A 21254-nucleotide genomic window follows, 5' to 3' on the forward strand; every position below is an offset into this window, starting at 1 on the left:
CCTGAATCTCTTATGTCTCCTGCATTGGCAGATGGGTTCTTTACCATTAGTGCCACCTGGGATGCCCCAAGAACGCCATAACAAATCTTTATTGCCAAATTGTACTTAAGTATCACATTTCTTACTGAAATCAACTCTATTATGAAATTTACAAACCATTTAAATATGAGTTTGAAATCTCTGCATACTGAGTAATACTTATATGTGAAATATATATGAAATCATATTATTTTTCCCAAACATGTTCTTTATCTTTATTTCTGGTATTTAATCCTAGTTTTAAATGCCTTTTCATTTTAAAATTGTTCTGTCTTTTTAAGAGAAAATCTGAAAATTTGACATTTTATTTCTTATTGAAAAATCATTTTCAAGCTGTAACTCAGAGGGGAAATAACTCTGAAGACAGGTCCAGCTTGCTGCCTTCTGTCAAAAAGACCCCAGCACAGAATCCTGTCCCTATATTCCCCTCTGAATTGGCCCCTTGCAGAGGTGAGAGGAGTCTGTTGGGGTATTAGATGTGCTCCTGAGGCCTTTGGTATTCTGAGATCATTTGCTTTTCCCATTCTCTTTAGCAATAACGACCAGTTGTTGATAGAGTACTATTTGATCAGTGAATTAGCTTTTTTATTGTTACAGTAACAAATTACCACATGCCTAAGTGCTTAAAAGAACACAGATTTATTATCCTATAGTTTCCTAGGTTGGAAGTCTAAAAGGGGTCTCCCTGGATTGTAATGTAGATACCAGCAGGACTGGGGTGGGGGTGGCATTTCCTTGCTTATTCGGGTGTTGGCAGAATTCAGCTCCATGTAACCACTCATAGACCTGCGGACCAGTTTTCTTACTGGCTGTCACGGGGGGCTGAGTAGGGCCCCAGAGCACTACCCCGCAAGGCCCTGCACAGGGTGTCCTGCATCTCAAATCCTGCCTCCTTCTCAGCTTTCTTCCCTCCTTATAACCAGCAAATGTTCTTGGCATCTAAGACTCAGTCACTCATGGGATTAGGCTCTGTCCACACTGGTAATCCAGGATAATCTTCCCAACTTCCCAACCCCACTTTGCCACATGAGGTAACATATTCAGAGAGACTAGGTCTGGAAATCTTTGGGCCAACATTATTTTGCCTACTACACCTGAGCGTGCTAGTGTTTTATGTACATCATTTTAGTTCTTTCTCTTGTATCAGAGGAAATCAAGTGGTAAATTGGCCACATTATCACGAGATGACACTTGTTCAGTCGCTTAGTCGCGTCTGAATCTGCGACTCCATGGACTGCAGCATGCCAGGCTTCCCTGTCCTTCACTATCTCCCGGAGTTTGCTCAAACTCATCTCCATTGATTGGATGATGCTGTGCAACCATCTCATCCTCTGTTGCCTCCTTCTCTCCCTGCCCTCAATCTTTCCTAGCACTGGGGTCTTTTCCAGTGAGTCAGCTCTTTGCATCAGGTGGCTGAAGTACTGGAGCTTCAGCTTCAGCATCAGTCCTTCCAGTGAATGCTCAGGGTAGATTTCCTTTAGGATTGACCGGTTTGATCTGGCAGTCCAAGGGAATCTCAAGAGTCTTCTCCAGTACCAAAGTTCAAAAGCATTAATTCTTCGGCACTCAGCATTCTTTATGGTTCAACACTCACATCTGAACATGACTGCTGAGATGACAGTGGCATGATTTAAATCCAAGTCTGCTTGATTCTAAAGCCACGTTCCCCGTGACTCCAACACTGTGCTGTGCTATGTGTGTCTACTATATGTGTGTAGCGCATACACACACACACACTGAGAAGGTATGAGTGTGCTGAAAAGCCAAGTCAAAAGTATAGTTGGCAGCATTTCTTCTGGTGATCTTTAAGCAAATTTTTTTTTTTTTTAAATATTAGAGGGTGATACTAGATAGTGGGAATTTGGTATGTTCTGAATTAATCACAAAGCTATAAGAACAGAAAATATTTATTTGCAAATTTATTAGTTTTCCAAGACTTCAGTTCTGAAAGGTTCAGTTTCACAGGTTCGCTGTGAGGCTGTACCTTGATTGGAAACTCTGAAGAAATTAGACTGATTTAATTTCCAAAGTGATTTTAATTACTAAAATATTATTTCACAAAAGAATATACTAACATTTTCATATACTTATAATTCTGATATAGTTTTTTGAATTAATAGTTAAGGTTTAGTATTGTTAGAGAAACAAATGGTAATATGTGATCACTTTGAGAATTCCATACTATTTATCATAACATAAATATACAGCTGTTCAAACTCCTGTAAATATGCATATCTTTGCTTTAGCTCATAACTGTTTCTTTTTTCTGTTTCAGGCATCCTTTTATATCCCCCTTGTTTGTTTACCCTTCCTTAAAATATTTCTACTGTAACAATCAAGATGTTTTTCTTTTTTTAAAATCTACTTTGTTGAAGTATAGTTGATTCACAATGTGTTAATTTCTGCTGTACAGCAAAGTGATTCTGTTATACATATATATATATTCTTTTTGACTATGGTTTATCACAGGATATTGAACATAGTTCCCTATGCTATTATATAGTAGCACTTTGTTGGTTATCCATTCTGTATATAATAATTTGCATCTGCTAATCCCAAATTCCCCATTCATCTCTCTCCCACTCTCTTCCCCCTTGTTAACCACAAATCTGTTCTCTATGTCTCTATGTCTGTTTTTGTTTTGTAGGTAAGTTAGTTTGTGACATAGATTGGATTCCACATTTAAGTGAAATCATTTATTTGTCTTTCTGTCTATCTTACTTCAGTTAGTGTGACTATCTCTGTGTCCATTCATGTTGCTACAAAGGCTGAGTAGTATTCCATCCCATATGTACCCCATCTTCTTCATTCATTCACACAGATGCTTTTCTTAATTGCATTACCTTAGTTTCAGGCTCTCTGGGTTCTGGCCTTGTCAGGACGTATCCAGGGAAGGGCGTGCCCTGGGAGCATTCATGTGACCCGTCCATCTGCCCCCAGACTCAGCTCTGAGTCTGTCTGCTCTCTCAGCCTGCTCTCCTGAGAGTGACTGCCGCTCAGAAGCAGGATTTACTCATCACCGTTTCCTCTTCCCCGCAGAACCTTGATGCCCTGCACGACCACCTTGCTACCATCTACCCAGGCATGCGGGCACCTTCCTTTCGGTGCACTGATGCGGAGAAAGGCAAAGGACTCATCCTGCACTACTACTCAGAGAGAGAAGGGCTGCAGGATATTGTCATTGGAATCATCAAGACAGTAGCTCAGCAGATACATGGCACTGAAATAGACATGAAGGTAATGGGCAATAAGGGGGGCTCCTCTGAACACAGGTGACATGTGGAGTGTTAGAAAGACTCCCAATTTGCCCTTGGACATCGCTGTTAGTGGACCTCAGCAGAGGTGTAGATCAGCCATAACAGTGGTGACACAGGCAATCTTCTATGCTTGGCCTTGGAATGCATTATACAGGAGAGTTTTCCTTGTGGGAGCAGATTTTTCTTTCCATTTATACATTGCTTAAGGCAATGAGAAATTTAATTTGCGATTCCTGGGAATCACACTTGCTGGGAAGCAGGAGAATCTGTGACTGGCTTAGCTGCGGCCTTCAGAATACAAAAACCCATGGACACATTCTAAAACAATATGAAGTATTATTTCACTGTTCATGGCTTCTTTGTGGATTTTTTTTGGGTCTATCCCTGACCCTGTATGCAAGACAGGGAAAGAGACACAGATGTGTATAATGGACTTTTGGACTCAGAGGGAGGGAGAGGGTGGGATGATTTGGGAGAATGACATTCTAACATGTATACTATCATGTAAGAATTGAATTGCCAGTCTATGTCTGATGCAGGATACAGCATGCTTGGAGCTGGTGCATGGGGATGACCCAGAGAGATGTTATGGGGAGGGAGGTGGGAGGGGGGTTCATGTTTGGGAACGCATGTAAGAATTAAAGATTTTAAAATTTAAAAAATAAATTAAAAAAAAAAAGGAAAAAAAATATCTCATTTTGTGAGCCAGAAGTTTTGCTTTTTGTTTTTTAAATTAGACTGTTTTGTAAAAGCCCGGTCTCATACTTGCTTTGTTATTGATGATACCCACTGTTTTGAGTGATGATTTTAAGGTATTGGTACAATAACTGTGCAGTAAAAGGAACCATTGTTTTTTCTATATTTCTGACCCAGAGAGCTGCTCCCAGGCAGCTGTGTTTTGTGTATCTTCATATTTAAACACAAGAGCCATTTTTTAGTGGCCCTAAATTTGACAAAAGTGGGGAAGGGGTGCCCTATTACTGTTTAGTTTTTTCACAAATGATAACATTTTATTATAGAAAAAACATCCCCAATATAGGATTTTATGAACACTAGTAGGTGAACAAGTGCAACTTTAAATATAAATACAAAGTAAAAAGGCAAAACCTACGAGCCTTTTGCTTTTCAAAGAAATGTCATGTTCTCCAGCAGAGATGGTCTCACCAGAGCACAAATGCGACTCCATCTCCTGCAGAGGCTTCAGGTTCACTTTCTGAACTGTGCCCAGTTGAACAGTTTCAAAATGACGGCAAGAAGTGGTATAAATAAATCACTGAGACTGATTCTTAACTTTCTCTTGACTTTTACTTGGAAAAGTCTCCCCATCACATTCTGACAATTTAAAGCCTATGCTCTGATCGTGTTTATTCACAAAAGCCATCCTTCCTAGACTTGCTCCACAGTATTTTCATAGACCTGGGTACATTAGTTCAGGATAGTACTGGCTGTTGCACAGCATGCAGTAAATCCAGCTACTTTCTTCTAGTTTCCTTACCTTTTTTTTAAACTGTCATTCTTTCTTTATGGAAAGTCTAATAGTCAGTGTACTTTCTTGCATATACAGTTACATTCTAACATGTGGGAAGCCCAAACTTTAAGTATAGTGTTACGGAAATAAAACTTGTAGCATTTAGGTTGATTATATTAGGAAAGTATCCTGCATATTTAATCTAGTAATGTTGCATTACATTTCAATTTTTTTTCCTTTTCTGGAGTTTGTGTTAATTCTGACATGATCCCCAGGTGCATTCTTTGTTTTCCTACTACTGGAAAGTAGGAAACATGGAACATGACGTTATCAAATCCAGAGACATTTAAAAATGAAAAACTTAGGTAAAGGATTGAAATTCATCCATGATTAGGAATCTCACTGGAAATCAATTAAAATTCAACATGCCTTTCATTTCCAACTTTGGATTCTAACACCAAACTAACACCTCATCTTGAGTGAGGGAGCCTGTGTCAAGGGGGTTGTAAACACTGGTCTGCTCTTGGTTTGTTAATTACTTAGCCAAGCCGAGCAAGAAACAGGTACATAGAAACTTCAGGAAAGAAACATTAACTGGTGCACACTTGGAAACTGCAATTGCCATGGTGATTATAGAGTCTTTGCTTGGGAGGTTGACAGCAGAAGCACTCTATATACAATTCAAGTTTTTACTTAGTTGTGGTAATCACTTGTAGACACTTTATACAATATGGGTTGTTCATTGATTCCAGTACTCCAAAATAGATGTCTAAAATATTTGTAGTTGGTATTTATATTTGGTGTGTTTAGTTTTTTCAAGGGCAATGTTTTAATTTCCTGAGGTATTCTTTTTTTAATTAATTTATTTTTTGTTGAAGGGTAATTGCTTTACAGAATTTTGCTGTTTTCTGTCAAACCTCAACATGAATCAGCCATAGGTATACATATATCCCCTCCCTTTTGAAACTTCCTCCCATCTCCCTCCTCATCCCACCCCTCTAGGTTGATACAGAGCCCCTGTTTGAGTTTCCTGAGCCATACACCAAATCCCCATTGGCTATCTATTTTACATATGGTACTGTAAGTTTCCATGTTACTCTCTCCATACAGCTCACCCTCTCCTCCCCTCTCCCCATGTCCATAAGTCTATTCTCTACATCTGTTTCTCCCATTGTTGCCCTATAAATAAATTCTTCAGCACCATTTTTCTAGACTCCATATATATGTGTTAGAATATGGTATTTATCTTTCTCTTTCTGACTCACTTCACTCGGTATAATAGGTTCTAGGTTCATCCACCATCCTGAGGTATGCTTAAGTCTGTAAGTCTCACAAGTCTGGAGCTACCAGATAATTTAACTACTTAAGAAATAGTAGACCATGTCATAAAGTGATAAATGAAGGAGAGGTTACAAATATAATCAGAAAAGCTGTCTTGCAAATTTAAGCAAAGCAGAAGAGTAGAATTGAGGAATTCGTAAACTTGGCTTGCATATAATTCAGTTCTTCTAGCTGAAATGGAAAGAGTAAAACATCAAAATTTTTAGATTGCCTTGTGTTGCTTTGGAGACTTTAGGGAGTGAGTCTTCTTGGGGCAAAATTTTCCCATCGTAAATGAGAATACTGATCTTTAACCAGTGTAGATTGGTGTGGAAGTTTTAATAGTAATACCCTGATTTTACCATCAAACAATATGTGGGAATATGTATATAAGAGTCCATATTAATTGCTATTTGTTCCTCAGTGTCAGAGTTTGGTGCAGTGAACTAAGGAAAAAGGGGGGAAAGAGCAGTGCTTTGCCCTTATTTAGCTGCAACTGAAGAAATACTCTCCCAACTGCCTCCCATTTTGATCTGGCTGCAACTCGAGATGTTTTTCCCTTTTTAAGAGGACATGTTGGTTGCAGTTTCTTAAACCCAAAAGAAAAAATCTTTTTTATACCTTAAGCATGTATTTGCTTGTGAATAATATTTAGAAATGTAGTTATTTTTTAAATTAGAGAGTTTCGCTCATATCAGGATAACTCCCATAAAATAAACTTCTAGATTTAGAATTAAATCAAAGAATATAACTTGGGGAGGGGGATTTTTATGCATATTGTCAATCTATCCTTCAGAAAGATTAATCAGAATACCCTTCCATTAGTGATAAATGAAATGACTCTTTTTTTTTCTGTATCCTACCTAATATGGCACTATAGTTTTATATGCTTGCTAGCTGATAGATAAAAAAGACATCACATATATTTTAAGATATGTATTTCTGTCATTTAGTTTTCCTCTGTTTCCACACAGCATTTTTTATCATATTAAACAGTACTGCTCTGTCTGATGTGTCCATCATTTACCGTACATGTGTGCCTGGCTTGAGGGGGTGCTGAGTCTGTGGGGACAGGGGGTGCTTTACTCCAGATTCTACCAAAGATGCTGCATGGACCACTAGGGGACTCCTACCAGATTTGCAGTTTTACTGTGAATAATTATTGTCTTCAAATTTCCTAAATCAGTATTCAAAAATAGTTTTCTATATTAGGCATATATAGTATTTGCATTGGGCTTCTCTCATAGCTCAGTTGGTAAAGAATCCGCCTGCAGTGCAGGAGACCTGGGTTCGATTCCTGAGTTGGGAAGATCCCCTGGAGAAGGAAATGGCAACCCACTTCAGTAGCCTTACCTGGAGAATCCCATGGACAGAGGAATCTGGCAGGCTCGGACACGACTTAGCGACTAAACCACCGCCAGTATTTACATATTTAAACATTTAAAAATTAACCTTCTAAATGTGGTTCTCGTTACCAATTTCTTAGGTATTTAAATATTGTAACCAAATGGAAATGCCAGGACAGTTAACACCATTTCCCTCTTTGGCATCCAGGTTATTCAACAAAGAAATGAAGAATGTGATCATACTCAATTTTTGATTGAAGAAAAAGAGTCAAAAGAAGAGGATTTTTATGAAGATCTTGACAGATTTGAAGAAAACGGTACCCAGGAATCACGCATCAGCCCGTATACGTTCTGCAAAGCGTTTCCCTTTCATATCATATTTGACAGGGATCTTGTGGTCACTCAATGTGGCAACGCCATCTACAGAGTCCTTCCCCAGGTAAAGGACATTGCATTCCCTGGGAGCCTGAGATGAAAGGCTACCGAAATGTTCCTGTTATACGTGGCCACTGATTCACTTAACCTTTGTTTATCTGTCAGGGAACATGGAGCACTTGGTATATCACAGAAGTACTGTAACTGTAAACTCAGTATGTTTGCGCATACTGCAACTTTGCCTAGGACAGCTACTTTTTTTTTTCTCTTTTAATCACAAGAGCAGTGGGAGAATTTTACAGAAATAGTGGTCTTGTTTTCATGAGAAAATGACTTTCCAGTAACAATCAGCTTTCACTTAATTTATTCATCATTGAGCAAATAGCCACTGTTTATCTGCTGTCTGAAAATAATGTTGAAAATCAGTTGACACTTTTAGGCAAAAGAAAGGAATTTAAAATACACCAAGGTACTAATTAAGTGCCCTTTTCTTTTCATCTGCATTTTAGCTCCAGCCTGGGAACTGCAGCCTCCTGTCTGTCTTCTCCCTGGTCCGTCCTCACATTGACATCAGTTTCCATGGAATCCTCTCACACATCAATACAGTCTTCGTGTTGAGAAGCAAGGTAATCAAGATGTTATTTCACTCAATATGAGGAAGTAAGGTCTGTTACAGTTTAGAAGTGTTCCACAGGGATAATTAGCTATACAAACATTCTGTGAGATTCAGAAGGTGTAGAGAGAGCAAAACCAGACCCCGAAGGGAGTCCTATTTCAAAAGCAATGGTGCTAAATTGGGGGTTGTCTGAGGAGCAATGGGATTCTAGTCACGGATCAAAATGAACAGAAGTGAATTTTAAAAATGCGTTGCCTGGATGGGCCAGTCACACATGAGTGAACCAGTTATGCTTAGTTGCTCAGTTGTACCCATCTGTTTGTGACCCCAGTGGACAGTAGCCTGCCGGGTTCCTTTGTCCATGGGACTTTTCAGACAAGAATACTGGAGTAGGTTGCTATGTCCTTCTCCAAGGGATCTTCCTAACCCAGGGATCAAACCCAGGTCTCCCACGTTGCAGACTGCTTCTTTACCATCTGCTTCATGGAAAATGAGAAATGAGAGTCATAGAATTGCCACAAGGATGTCAAAGTAGCAAAGCTTCTCTCTTCGTGGGTTCAGTTTGCATTTCTGCAGTGATGTCAGGTTGTCTGGTTGTTGCCTGGCAGACTCCGGTGAAAGGCCTCTTCTTTTCTGCCTGGGTCCCTGTTCTCCCTTATGGTTTGGTGGGAATGAGGTCCCTGTGCCCTTCTTGGGAGAGATGCACGTGTTGGCTGTTTGTCTTGCCTTTTCCAGGAGGGTTTGTTGGATGTAGAGAAATCAGAGTGTGAGGATGAGCTCACGGGCACTGAAATCAGCTGCTTACGGCTCAAGGGTCAGATGATCTACTTGCCTGAAGCAGACAGCATACTTTTCCTGTGCTCACCAAGGTAATCACTTTTAGATGAATTATAATGGATATAAGCACCCATCTTTTGCTAAAAGGAAATTCAATAACATTTTATTCAATTGTTTCTACAAAGTATACTTAGATGTTACAACTCTTCTTAGACATCTCTCTATAACAAGGATAATTTTGTTGAACTTGTATAATAACTCAGAAGAAATCATGTATTCTCTTGTATTTGCCACATCTTAATCAATCTGTTGAGTGTTTATGCCTTAGGTCAGTGGATATGTAATCTGAAGTTAGCTAATTCTGTAGTCTTGTACCTTCCAGAGAGGCATCATGGAGAAAACAAGTCTACAAAGCATTTATTAATAATATGATGGCATAAATACACAGGTGTATTTGGCACCAAGAATTTATTTTTCTAATGATTTCTGGATTTAAACTATTTTATGTTAAAAACATTTTTCTACTTTAACTGAGATATGCTATGAACAATGCAGTATTAAGTTAAAATTTATGTGAATTATGTGACATAGTAAACATCAGAGGGAAGTGCAACTGTAGGCTGGCATTTTTATAGTTTGACAAAGCACTTTTCTAAAAGATACGTGGGAATTCAGAGTAAGTAATGTGTCTAAATTTATGTTAGAACAGTAGAAACATAATTATAAAACTTGTTGTTAGGTAATATTTTATACATTTTTAATTTGTATAGTCAAAATGTATGCATATTATTTAGTAACAGTTGACAAAGCATGTTTTAGAGGGCTATTGATTAAAAATTTAAAGTCCAAATAATCACTTTTCACTTGAAAATATTGTTTCAAAATTTCTGAAAAAATTAATGGATTTTGTAGCAGCCTTCTTTAAAATTATTAAAATTTTAATAATAATTATTGTTATAAATATATTAATATAATAATAATTATAATAAAAAATCTGGTATTAAAGATTATATAAGACTAATGATGAAGTTTTTCCCCTGAGAATATATTATGAAAATAAGAGAGATAAAATTAGGGAATGTAAACTCATATTTTTTATTAATAACCTCCATTAATCAAACTGTATCTGCATCTGCTATCAATAAATATCTTTTCCTTCTGCCTTTTTCCAAGTTGAGCATTGGTAGAAAGATAACTTTTAAATAGAGACAGTTCTTATTCAGGGAGAGAATGGTTTCTTTGGAAGTACAGGCAGAAATTTGGAGTCTACTTGCTAATTATCATATGCAGAAATAGGATACATAGTAATATAATCACCAGTTGTTATATGGGACTTGTGTGTGTGTGTGTGCTCACTCAGTCGTGTCTGACTCTTTCCTACCCTTTGGACTGTTGTAGCCTGCCAGGTTCCTCTGTTCATGGGATTCTTGAGTAGGTTGCCATTTTCTCCTCCAGGGGATCTTCCTGACCTAGGGATTGAACCTGAGTCTCTTGAGTCTCCAGCATTGGCAGGTATAGTCTTTACCACTGAGCCACCTGAGAAGCCTTCTTATATGGGAACTGCTCGTGTGTATAAAAAAATTGGTACTCACATTCCATAAGATACCAACTAAAAGCACTTTAACTTGTGAAATGTATAGTTCCAGGAGGATAGGATAGTGTGGGGCTTCCCTGGTAGCTTAGCTGATAAAGAATCTGCTTCCAATGCAGGAGACCCAGGTTTGATTCCTGGGTCGGAAAGATATTCTGGAGGAGGGCATGGCAACCCACTCCAGTATTCTTGCCTAGAGAATCCCATGGACAGAGGAGCCTGGCAGGCTACATATAGTCCATGAGGTTGCAAAGAGTTAGACACAACTGAAGAACTAAGCACACAGCTCATTAAGATAATAATAAGTTTTTTGAACAATGACATAATTTGATTTTCTCTCTCAATATGAGCATTTTAATGATTCATTTTCAGTTTAAACTTATAGACTTTTTTTTTTTCTCTACTAATTGGCCAGTCTTGAAACCACTGGTGGATGATCTGGCTTCTTTCCTGAGGGGTGTATGTCAACAATAGCCTCTTTAATTGTTTTATTTTCCTTTATTGGTGTGCTCATTTTTTGCTTTTTTAATGGACATTCTGAGAATATATTTCAGGGAGACATTTTGTTAATCCAAAATTCTTTAGTAAATTCACAACACAATTATGTCAGTTTAGAGAAATTATTATTATGAATGACTGGAAATAGTTATTTGGCATTTAAATAATTAAAGCCAGTAATGTAACCTTAAGATATTTTAACCAAAGACTAAATTTTTAAAAAACAGTCTAATTTTTATTTACCAGATCTTCACTGAATCAATAAATATTACATTTTCTAAAAATGACAAGTCACAAAGACGCATACAATTCAGCAAAAATAAATAGATGAAACAAATAAGCCAAAGAAAATAAGAGTAACAGAAGAAAGTGGAGCCAGAAATTAGAGTAGTGTGTAAAAATACATGTTAGAAGTCAAGAGTACAGAAAATTCGTGTTGAAGATGGGTCATAAATCTGGTGTCAACCTCTAGTCATTGTGTCTGAAAGAGAAAACAACTAGTTACAAGAATCGTAGATTCCATAAGATGACAATCAACTAGTTTTGTAGAAGCAGCATTATTATCCTGGATGTAAAAGAGAGTAAAGATAACTTTTTTCCAAGACTGCGTTTTTGATGTGGACCATTTTTAAAGTCTTTGTTGAATTTGTTACAACATTGCTTCTGTTTTGTGTTTTGTTTTTTTGGCCTCAAAGCATGTGGGATCTTTGCTTCCCAACAAACCCGCACCCCTGCGCTGGAAGACGAAGTCTTCACCACTGGACCGCCAGGGAATTCCCAAGATAACTTTTTCTTCATTTCTTTATAGTGAGGAAAACCTCTGGCAATATAAACAGCCTTGAGATTAAAAACCTGAGTGGGTTTCATAAAGCAACATTTCACATTATCTTTCAATTTAGGCTGACGACATAAAAAAATGCAGTTTGGCAAAACTGCATTTCAAGTTCACTTCTCTTTGATAGATGTTTACATATTAAAAAGAATGAAGTCATAGTCCTCTTGCTTTTATTGAGTTTTCTTCAGCCTGACCTTTTGAATGGCAGGCAGTGGCAGGATTAGACTCCTTGATGGAAACCAGGGTGGTGTTGCCGTGGGAGCATGGGGTCTGACTGTGTGTCCTTCTCCTTATGACAGTGTCATGAACCTGGATGACCTGACCCGGCGAGGGCTGTATCTGAGTGACATCCCTCTGCACGATGCCACTCGGGACCTCGTGCTCCTAGGAGAGCAGTTCAGAGAGGAGTACAAGCTGACCCAGGAACTGGAAATCCTTACGGACAGGCTGCAGCTCACGTTACGAGCCCTGGAAGATGAAAAGAAAAAGACGGACACGTAAGAATGTAACCTCTGGTTACAGATGACAGGCAGGGCTATCCTGCGTGGTGGATTCAGTGGCTCTCCTGTACTTAAGGCTGACAGACTGTGACTGGGTCCAAGCTCAGGTTACTTGCCTCATGACAGGCCAGTAAATCCAGAGATGGGGTGTTGGGGCAAGGAATAGAGACTTCATTACGAAAGCCAGCAGATGAAGATGGTGAACTCATGTTCCAAAGACCTGTCTTGCCCGAGTTAGCATTCAGGCCCTTTTAACTGAAAGGGGAGGGACTCAAGCCAAGCGTTTCCTGGTTCCCAGCAGCCTCCAGAGGGGGTGTGTTAATTTCTTCAGGTGGGCCTTGTCAGGACATTTCCTGTGAGCTGAATAAAGATATTTTAGCTTAATGCTTATCACCTGGGAGGCAAAGTGTCCAGAGATTGGACATTACATATAATTTAGGCTTCAAGGCAACATCACTTTAGTGATTAAATAGTAATAGCATACAAAGGTTCTTCTCTGTACAAAGACTCCAAGTTGCGGAACCTGTTGCAGTTACGGAGTCCTAAATAAACTCTTCCACATCACTTAAATCTGTCAGGTACACAGAAAGAAATCAGTCATAATAGTAATGGGGATATGTCTTCTAATTTTACACACGAAGCTGAAAGAATATGCGACAAATCATGTCTCTGCAAATCATTAGAATAACTCAAGTGTGTGTTTCAAGTCTGACTGCCCGTTCATCCATTTCTTCACACAGGAGTGTGTACCGAGAATCCTCTCTGTGCCAGGGCTGCCAGGTGCTGGGGTACACTGAACACTGAGCTTAGATTTGGCCATTATATTTTCAAAGAGTTCTTGAATGCCAAATTATTTTAGGATTTGGCACATATGAATCTGACAGACTGTAGTGTCGTCTATGATGACAACGATTACATCTGTAATTCGATTCACGAACAAAAGTATCAAAATACAAAACTATACAAAACTATGAACAGTGCTTTAAATTTTGAAATAGTGGGCAAGTGACATATAAGATCGTATTTCATTTTCAAGTACTTTATTTAAACAAATACACATTGTGCATACCACTTGGCCTTGCTTGAGGAATAGAGATATATTAGAAGTATATTAATTAAAATTAATTAAAAACATGAAATCACTGACTTGCATAAGAGAATTGTACGCAGGGTCTTATGTGTTCATTTTTAGCATTTGGATAATAGGAAGCAATCTTAGAGAATTGACCTGACCTTCCTTCCTGTAGGACTGTTTCACTCTACTTGACACCATAGCATTGGTAGCAGAATCATTTCCTGTGATGTCTGATGTCTAATCAGACTTTCTTGCACTGATACATGTGTTGTTGCCCATGGATGGATGCAAGGTAAACATGTCAACTGTTTGTCAACAGCATAGATGGATAGAGAATCCAGGTGAATGTCTATCTTTGTTCTTAGCCTCTTCCTTCACTTCTCCTACTCTGTATAATTGAAGATGAAAATAATAGTTTATTTGAGATCACTTTACTTTCCTTGAAGCCCTAACCCCTTAGTCTTTCCAGGTATTTTTAAAATCTCCACAAGTATACGGGATGAGGCAGGTACTCAAAATCCCTCCTACTGCTCAAGAAACAACTCAAAATTGTATATTTTATTAGTATGTCGAACAGCTTCCTTCATGAAAAATAATACATTGTGAGATGGTGTTTAGAACTGAGGCTCAGAGTTGTCTGGATTTGTTAAGTTTGAGTTGCTCAGATCCTGCTCGGCTGTTAAATTGGAAAATCACCCAGGTTTCTCTCTTTGTTGATATTTGATTTTCAAAGTGATTTAATTATAAACATTGACTACTAATTTTTGTTGAAACGAAGTCATGCTACTGTTCACATGTAATATTCAAAATAGCCTTAAAGCATTTTATAAAATGTTCTATGTTTGAGAATGAGAATGAAAGACTGAAATTCCACTGAAGCTAGGAAAAAAATGTGACCTCAGCTTCTTAAACCTAGCCCTGAGTGACAGCTGGCTTCGGGGAGAAATAGGCTGGGAGGTGTCGTTTGCTCCTCTGGTTGTCTAGCCCAGGAGACTCTCAGGTCTCAGCTCTCACCTCCTGTGTGCTTGCTCCCCTCCTCCCCACACCAGTGTCTTTTTGTGCCATTGGCCTGGTCTCAGGATCGTCAATGAGAATGAGATCTTTTCTTTTCTAGACCAGTTTCTTACCTGCTTTATCAGTTTCTTCCGCAGAGAAGTGAGGCAGGAAGGAAAACCTGTTTTCTTTTTTCTTCCTTCTGTCCTTCCTTTCTTTTGCTGAAGTCTAGTTGATTTACAGTGTTGTGTTAGTTTCGGGTGTACAGCACAGCGATTCATTCATACATGTATATTCTTTTTCAGATTCTTTTTCTTTAAGGATTATTACAAAATGCTGAGTATAGTTCCCGGTGCTGTACAGTAGGTCCTTGTTGGGGACATCTGTTTCATGTCAGGTGACAAATGTTGAGGCAGCCAGCTTGCCCTGAGAGGTGACTGTGTCCCTGGGAGCCCATGGTGTTGCAAGAGTCAGACACAACTTAGCGACTACACCACCACCACCACACCACAGAGCTAAGTGCTGGAATGACTTCTTTCATCCCATGAATATCGCAGTTGGGGAGTGGAAACACAAGGCACAGAGAACAACTTCAGCTTCCTGGTGTCTGTCCTTTGTTTTGTCTGTTTGTTTTGTGTGGCTTATTTTGATATACTTTGAATTGGTTTGGATTGGGAGCGGTTTGGATTGGTTTAAAACAAACCAATTGTTTATATTTTCTAGCCTTGACTTATGAATGTGGCTAATGATGGCTCCTAGCAGAGCCCTCACTGTGCACACGGCACCAGAGGCGCTAAAGTGGGCAGTAGAAGCACGGAAGCAGCTCGCAGCAGCTCTCATGCTGGCTCTGTCCTGCTCCCTCTGGACAGGTTGCTGTATTCCGTGCTCCCTCCATCTGTGGCCAACGAGCTGAGGCACAAGCGTCCGGTGCCCGCGAAGAGATATGACAACGTGACTATCCTCTTCAGCGGCATTGTGGGCTTCAATGCCTTCTGCAGCAAGCACGCGTCTGGGGAAGGGGCCATGAAGATTGTCAACCTCCTCAACGACCTCTACACTAGATTTGACACTCTGACGGACTCCCGGAAAAATCCATTTGTTTATAAGGCAAGTCCATGCCCTGTCTGAATGCAGTGCCATTCATTACTCTGAATTTTCAGACCCTGTCTTCCAATGGCACGGCAGTCACAGTCCCTGACTGTAGCCCTGCAGCCTGGGTACAGTCAGCTCTCATGCCTTCATTGTTTACCATTTTCTTAAATAATTACCTCTTGTTCTAAAATAGTCTCTTCCCTGTTCCTCAAATGAATGGAGCAGATGCTTCCCTAGTTAAAATATTTAGCAACTTATTTGCACTTACGTGAATAAATCTGTACACGTGGTTTATCACACATAATATAAATGTAGCATTTGTTTCAGTGCTCTGCCAGAGATATTTTTACTGAAAGGTATAAATGATTTGCACAGTAGAGAAGTCAGGGAGCATAGGAGGGGTGCCAGGGACTCAGACCTGCTTTTAGATAACATCAACTGGAAATAAACATTCATAAGGCATTTCTGCCCATGGTTTCGGTTAGAAAAGAATTAAAACATTGAAAAAATGAGGTCAGTGGAATATTGCTTAGTAAAGGCAAGAATGTGATCTAAAACCGTCCCCAGGCATCTGGAGTCATAGCAGTGCCCCAGGGACTATTTATTTTTATGGCCATTCCTGAGGAACAGTGTAACACGGTGTGAGCACATCATAAAAATAAATGGTTAATGACCAGAATGAACCACTGAACTTAGGGAAGTGGCGCTTGGGCCCATCAAACCATCACTGTTTTAAGGGGAAATAGGGTCGTAAATTATTCTGCTGGGTCATAAGGATGTCTAAGGTGAGAAACTAGGACTTACTAAAAGAAAAATAACGCTGTGTTCTGTCCCTGCCTGTAATCAGACTTCAAGTGCCAGGTGTGTACATTTTAAATACTGACCAGTTTTCTTCTTCTTGGCATCGAATATATTAGAATTTTAAGAGATTCAGGGGAGGAAAGTTGAAAGTTATTGATGGCAATTGGAAAAGCATGTTTTGTGTAAGGGTGGCACATGAATCAGTCCTGCTTGTACTAACCAGTCTGTGCCCTACCAGGTGGAGACTGTTGGGGACAAGTACATGACGGTGAGCGGGCTGCCCGAGCCGTGCATCCACCACGCACGGTCCATCTGCCACCTGGCCTTGGATATGATGGAGATTGCTGGCCAGGTCCAAGTAGACGGTGAATCTGTTCAGGTTAGTAGGTAAAACACATATTTTAATGGTAGTAGTAGGCCTTTTGTTGGAGAAGGAAATGGCAACCCACTCCAGTATTCTTGCCTGGAGAATCCCAGGGACAGAGAAGCCTAGTGGGCTGCTGTCTATGGGGTCGCACAGAGTTGGACACGACTGAAGTGACTTAGTGGCTAGCAGGCCTTTTGTACAACTGATTTATATTCTTGACCAGCTAATCATTAATTATGCATAAGGAATTGCATCTTGACAACAAAGATTAAATATTTTTAATGTTGTAATTGAAGTATATTTTACAATGCTGTTAGTTTCTACTGTACAGCAATATGATTCAGTTATATATATATGTATGTACATTTTTTTCATATTCTTTTCCATTATGGTTTAATGCAGGATACTGAGTAGAGTTCTCTGTGCTATACAGTAGGTCCTTGTTGTTTATCTATTTTATCTATAGTAGAGTATATCTGCTGATCCCAAACTCCTATTTTATCCCTCCTCCACTCCCTTTCCTGTTGGGTAACCACGGGTCTGTTCTCTGTGTCTATGAGTCTGTTTCTGTTTCATGGGTAAGTTCATTTGTGTCAAATTTTAGATTCCACATATAAATGGTATCATATGATATTTGTCTTTGTCTGACTTATTTCACCGGAGAAGGCAATGGCAACCCACTCCAGTACTCTTGCCTGGAAAATCCCATGGATGAAGGAGCCTGGTAGGCTGCAGTCCATGGGGTCACTAAGAGTTGGGAACGACTGAGCGACTTCACTTTCACTTTTCACTTTCATGCATTGGAGAAGGAAATGGCAACCCACTCCAGTGTTCTTGCCTGGAGAATCCCAGTGACGGCGGAGCCTGGTGGGCTGCCGTCTATGGGGTCGCACAGAGTCGGACACGACTGAAGTGACTTAGCAGCAGCAGCAGACTTACTTCACTTACTATGCTTGGTCCCTCCATGTTGCTGCAAATGGCATTATTTCATTCTTATGGCTGAATAATATTGTATTGTATATATGTACTACGTCTTCCCTATCCATTCATCTCTCAATGGATGCTTAAGTTGCTTCTGTGTCCTGGTTATTGTAAACAGTGCTGCTGTGAACATTGGGGTGCACGTGTATTTTTGAATTAAAGTTTTCTTTGGATGTGTGCCCTGCAGTGGGATTGCTGGATCATATGGCAGTTCTAATTTTAGTTTTTTAAGGAACCTCCATGCTGTTCTCCATAGGGGCTGCACCAATTTATATTCCCAGCAACAGTGTATGAGGGTTCCATTTTCTCCATACCCTCTCCAGCATTGTTATTTGTAGACTTTTTAATGATGGCTGTTCTGACCAGTGTGAAGTGATACTTCATTATAGTTTTGATTTGCATTTCTCTAATAATTAGTGATGTTGAGCATTGTTTCATGTGCCTTTCGGCATCTGTATGAACAAAGACTAATATTTTATTGAATCTATTATATTCTTCCATAGAAATGGGAAATCTGTCCATCTATTTGAAATTACCTTCCTTATTCCATGTGCTGGAAGTCATGAGGATGAGATTAAAACCCCCTGTCCCTTCTGGTTTATTTTTTAAAATCTCTTTCCTAAATCTAAAGTAAGTGTCCAGATTCATACTTTTGAAAGCTTCAAAGAATGTTTCTCTTGAAAGCCAGATTGTGTGAGGGATTTTGTCTGTAATATGTTTGGAGTTCTGGAGAATTCTTATGATTTTTATATGATGACTCTGAATTCTTTAGTCTAGCGTGAGCAATAACCCCTATTATTGAATGTATTGAACCAGAGCTTTGATTCTGCAGATAACGATCGGGATCCACACGGGGGAGGTAGTTACCGGAGTCATAGGACAACGGATGCCTCGCTACTGTCTCTTTGGAAACACTGTCAACCTCACAAGCCGGACAGAAACCACTGGAGAAAAAGGGAAAATAAATGTGTCTGAATATACATACAGGTCAGAGAACACATCTAGGATCTCCTGACTAGAAACATGTCTCTTTGCAGCTGCTTTAATTCCCTGGGTGATTTTATTACCTTTTACAGTTATCAACTCTGCTTTTAGGATTACTATTATTTTTCAATTAAAAAAAATGGTGCATTTTTCTTTTTTTGGTCACACCATGGTATATGGGATCTTAGTTCCCCAACCAGGGATCAAACCTGGGGTCCCAGCATTGGGAGTATGGAGTCTTAACCACTGGACCACCAGGGAAGTCTTTGGATTATTTATTTTTTGTTTGAGAAGATTGTGTCATTATTTTGGTTTTAAATGATTCTACAGACTCTTAGGAATTTCTGCTGTGGTATTGTTACTAAAGCCTTGAGGTACATTTAAATAATTTACTGTGTGTCATTCCTGTCTCCGTTTATAACTTTGATGTATGTTACTTTCTCTGTGTGACCATACACCAAGCTTCTCTGCCTGTTCCCTGTCCCCTTTTAGATGTCTCATGACACCAGAAAATTCAGACCCGCAATTCCATTTGGAGCACAGAGGCCCCGTGTCCATGAAGGGCAAAAAGGAGCCAATGCAAGTTTGGTTTCTATCCAGAAAAAAATACAGGAACAGAGGTATGACTCATCAGAGTATAATTCCTTTTTTAAGACAGGGAATGAATATGGGGAGCTAAATCATAATCTCTGAAAATGTGTTTCATTTGCAAAGAATTCTTGCTTACATGAACATGTAAGTACAGCAGTGGAAACGCTGACCCATTAGTGCGCTGGTTAGAACAATGCAGCTTCTAGGGGAGACCTGATGGCTGACAGTTTTGTCCTCTAATGAAATTAAAACCAAAAGCACTGGGAGAGAGAAGCCCTGGTTTTGGTTCTTCTGCCATAATCTGGCTAGAAACCCACAAGTGAGTGGGCGGTGAGGGGCATCCCTGGCCCCCTCCCCAGTGCCTTGGGTTGCCACGTGGTCACTCCAGGGCTGAGACACGACCATCTTCAAGGGTGGTTTCCTAACCACAAAGCTCCAGATCCTTCTAAGGCCATGCCATCGCCTTGTGGAGTGTTTGGGGATCTTTGGACATACTAATCCCTGGTGAGTCTTTCCTGGAGTTCAGTTCAGTTCAGTCGCTCAGTTGTGACCAACTCTTTGTGACCCCATGAATCGCAGCACGCCAGGCCTCCTCCATCACCAACTCCTGGAGTTTACCCAAACTCATGTCCATCGAGTCGATGATGCCACCCAACCATCTCATCCTCTGTCGTCCCCTTCTCCTCCTGCTCCCAATCCCTCCTAGCATCAGAGTGTTTTCCAATGAGTCAACTCTGCACGAAGTGGCCAAAGTATTGGAGTTTCAGCTTCAGCATCAGTCCTTCCAATGAACATCATGACTGATCTCGAGAGAAGAGGGATTTATGCATGTCCAGAATCTAAATACTTCCTCAGGGAAGGTGTAGGTTCAATGCTCATGCTATGGCTGCACTCCAGCCAGAACCCGTGTGCTGGGGGGGTAGCACTGGGGTGTGCTCGGGGGTCCTGTGGTCCACTGTGGCTCACGACACCAAGGTCCTGCCAGCCTTGCCCCTCTTTCAGTGGCCTGCGTCAGAAACAAGCCCGATGCTCTATTCCCTGTTGATGTACTGATTCTGTAGAGGGGGAGAGACTTTTCGACTGTATATATTTTCCTGGATGTGCACATTCCCTAAAATGCTTTTAGAATAGAAGTCATAAAGGAATGAAATGCCAAGTTGTAAAATATTTATCTTTATCTTCTTTTCACATTTAAATAATTTACTTCTGGCCACTAGCATGCTTCCTGATGTTCTTCTGATAAATTAGTTTGCCTGAAGCGTTGTTCCTTTTGTTTGGCGTGGCTCTGTTTCAGCCAACCTGATGGTGGGAATGGCTTAAAAAAGTGGTAGATATGAATGCAGAGCAAATTTTATTTAAAAAAAAAGAAAGAAAATATTTTGAATTATCTACAAGCTTTTCTTATCACTGAAAACTAATCCCCTATTTACTTCACTTTTTAAAGGAAGCAGAGCAGGATGAAAACTGAATCTTGGACTGTGGGGTTAAGATCGCAGGATGAGGTCCAGTCTCCCCCTAACAGATGCCGTGCCTGGGACCAGTGATTCCCTCCGTCCCTTTCCTGTTTCCCCAAGCCGTTCTCCTGTGTATCTCTTTCCTTATTCATTATTCAACTTTAGCTCTGCTTTTGATTATTTTTGAGGTTTAGTATGTTATCTGAAGTTTGGCTTTGTGTGGCTGATGTGAGCTTCACATGTCTTCAGATCGACTATGCATCGCCTGGCATGGTGGTTTTCAGGTAGTGGGCA

The 21254-nt window shown here is 39.9% G+C and overlaps 1 protein-coding gene across 1 annotated transcript in view; it reads left to right on the forward strand.

The window, feature by feature from the left end:
* Nucleotides 1-21254, forward strand: part of GUCY1B3 (guanylate cyclase 1 soluble subunit beta) — a gene marked incomplete at its 3' end in the record, with an annotated part of 53498 nt that extends 32244 nt beyond the window's left edge. Inside the window, 10 exon segments of the mRNA XM_018061474.1 lie at nucleotides 3079-3276; nucleotides 7639-7869; nucleotides 8315-8431; nucleotides 9157-9290; nucleotides 12422-12619; nucleotides 15560-15797; nucleotides 16822-16962; nucleotides 18764-18918; nucleotides 19408-19535; nucleotides 20951-21254. Of these exon segments, the coding sequence (XP_017916963.1) occupies nucleotides 3079-3276; nucleotides 7639-7869; nucleotides 8315-8431; nucleotides 9157-9290; nucleotides 12422-12619; nucleotides 15560-15797; nucleotides 16822-16962; nucleotides 18764-18918; nucleotides 19408-19535; nucleotides 20951-20967 (1557 nt within the window).

This window comes from Capra hircus, chromosome 17 (assembly GCF_001704415.2).
Source record: "Capra hircus breed San Clemente chromosome 17, ASM170441v1, whole genome shotgun sequence".
In the NCBI taxonomy this organism is placed as follows: Eukaryota; Metazoa; Chordata; class Mammalia; order Artiodactyla; family Bovidae; genus Capra; species Capra hircus.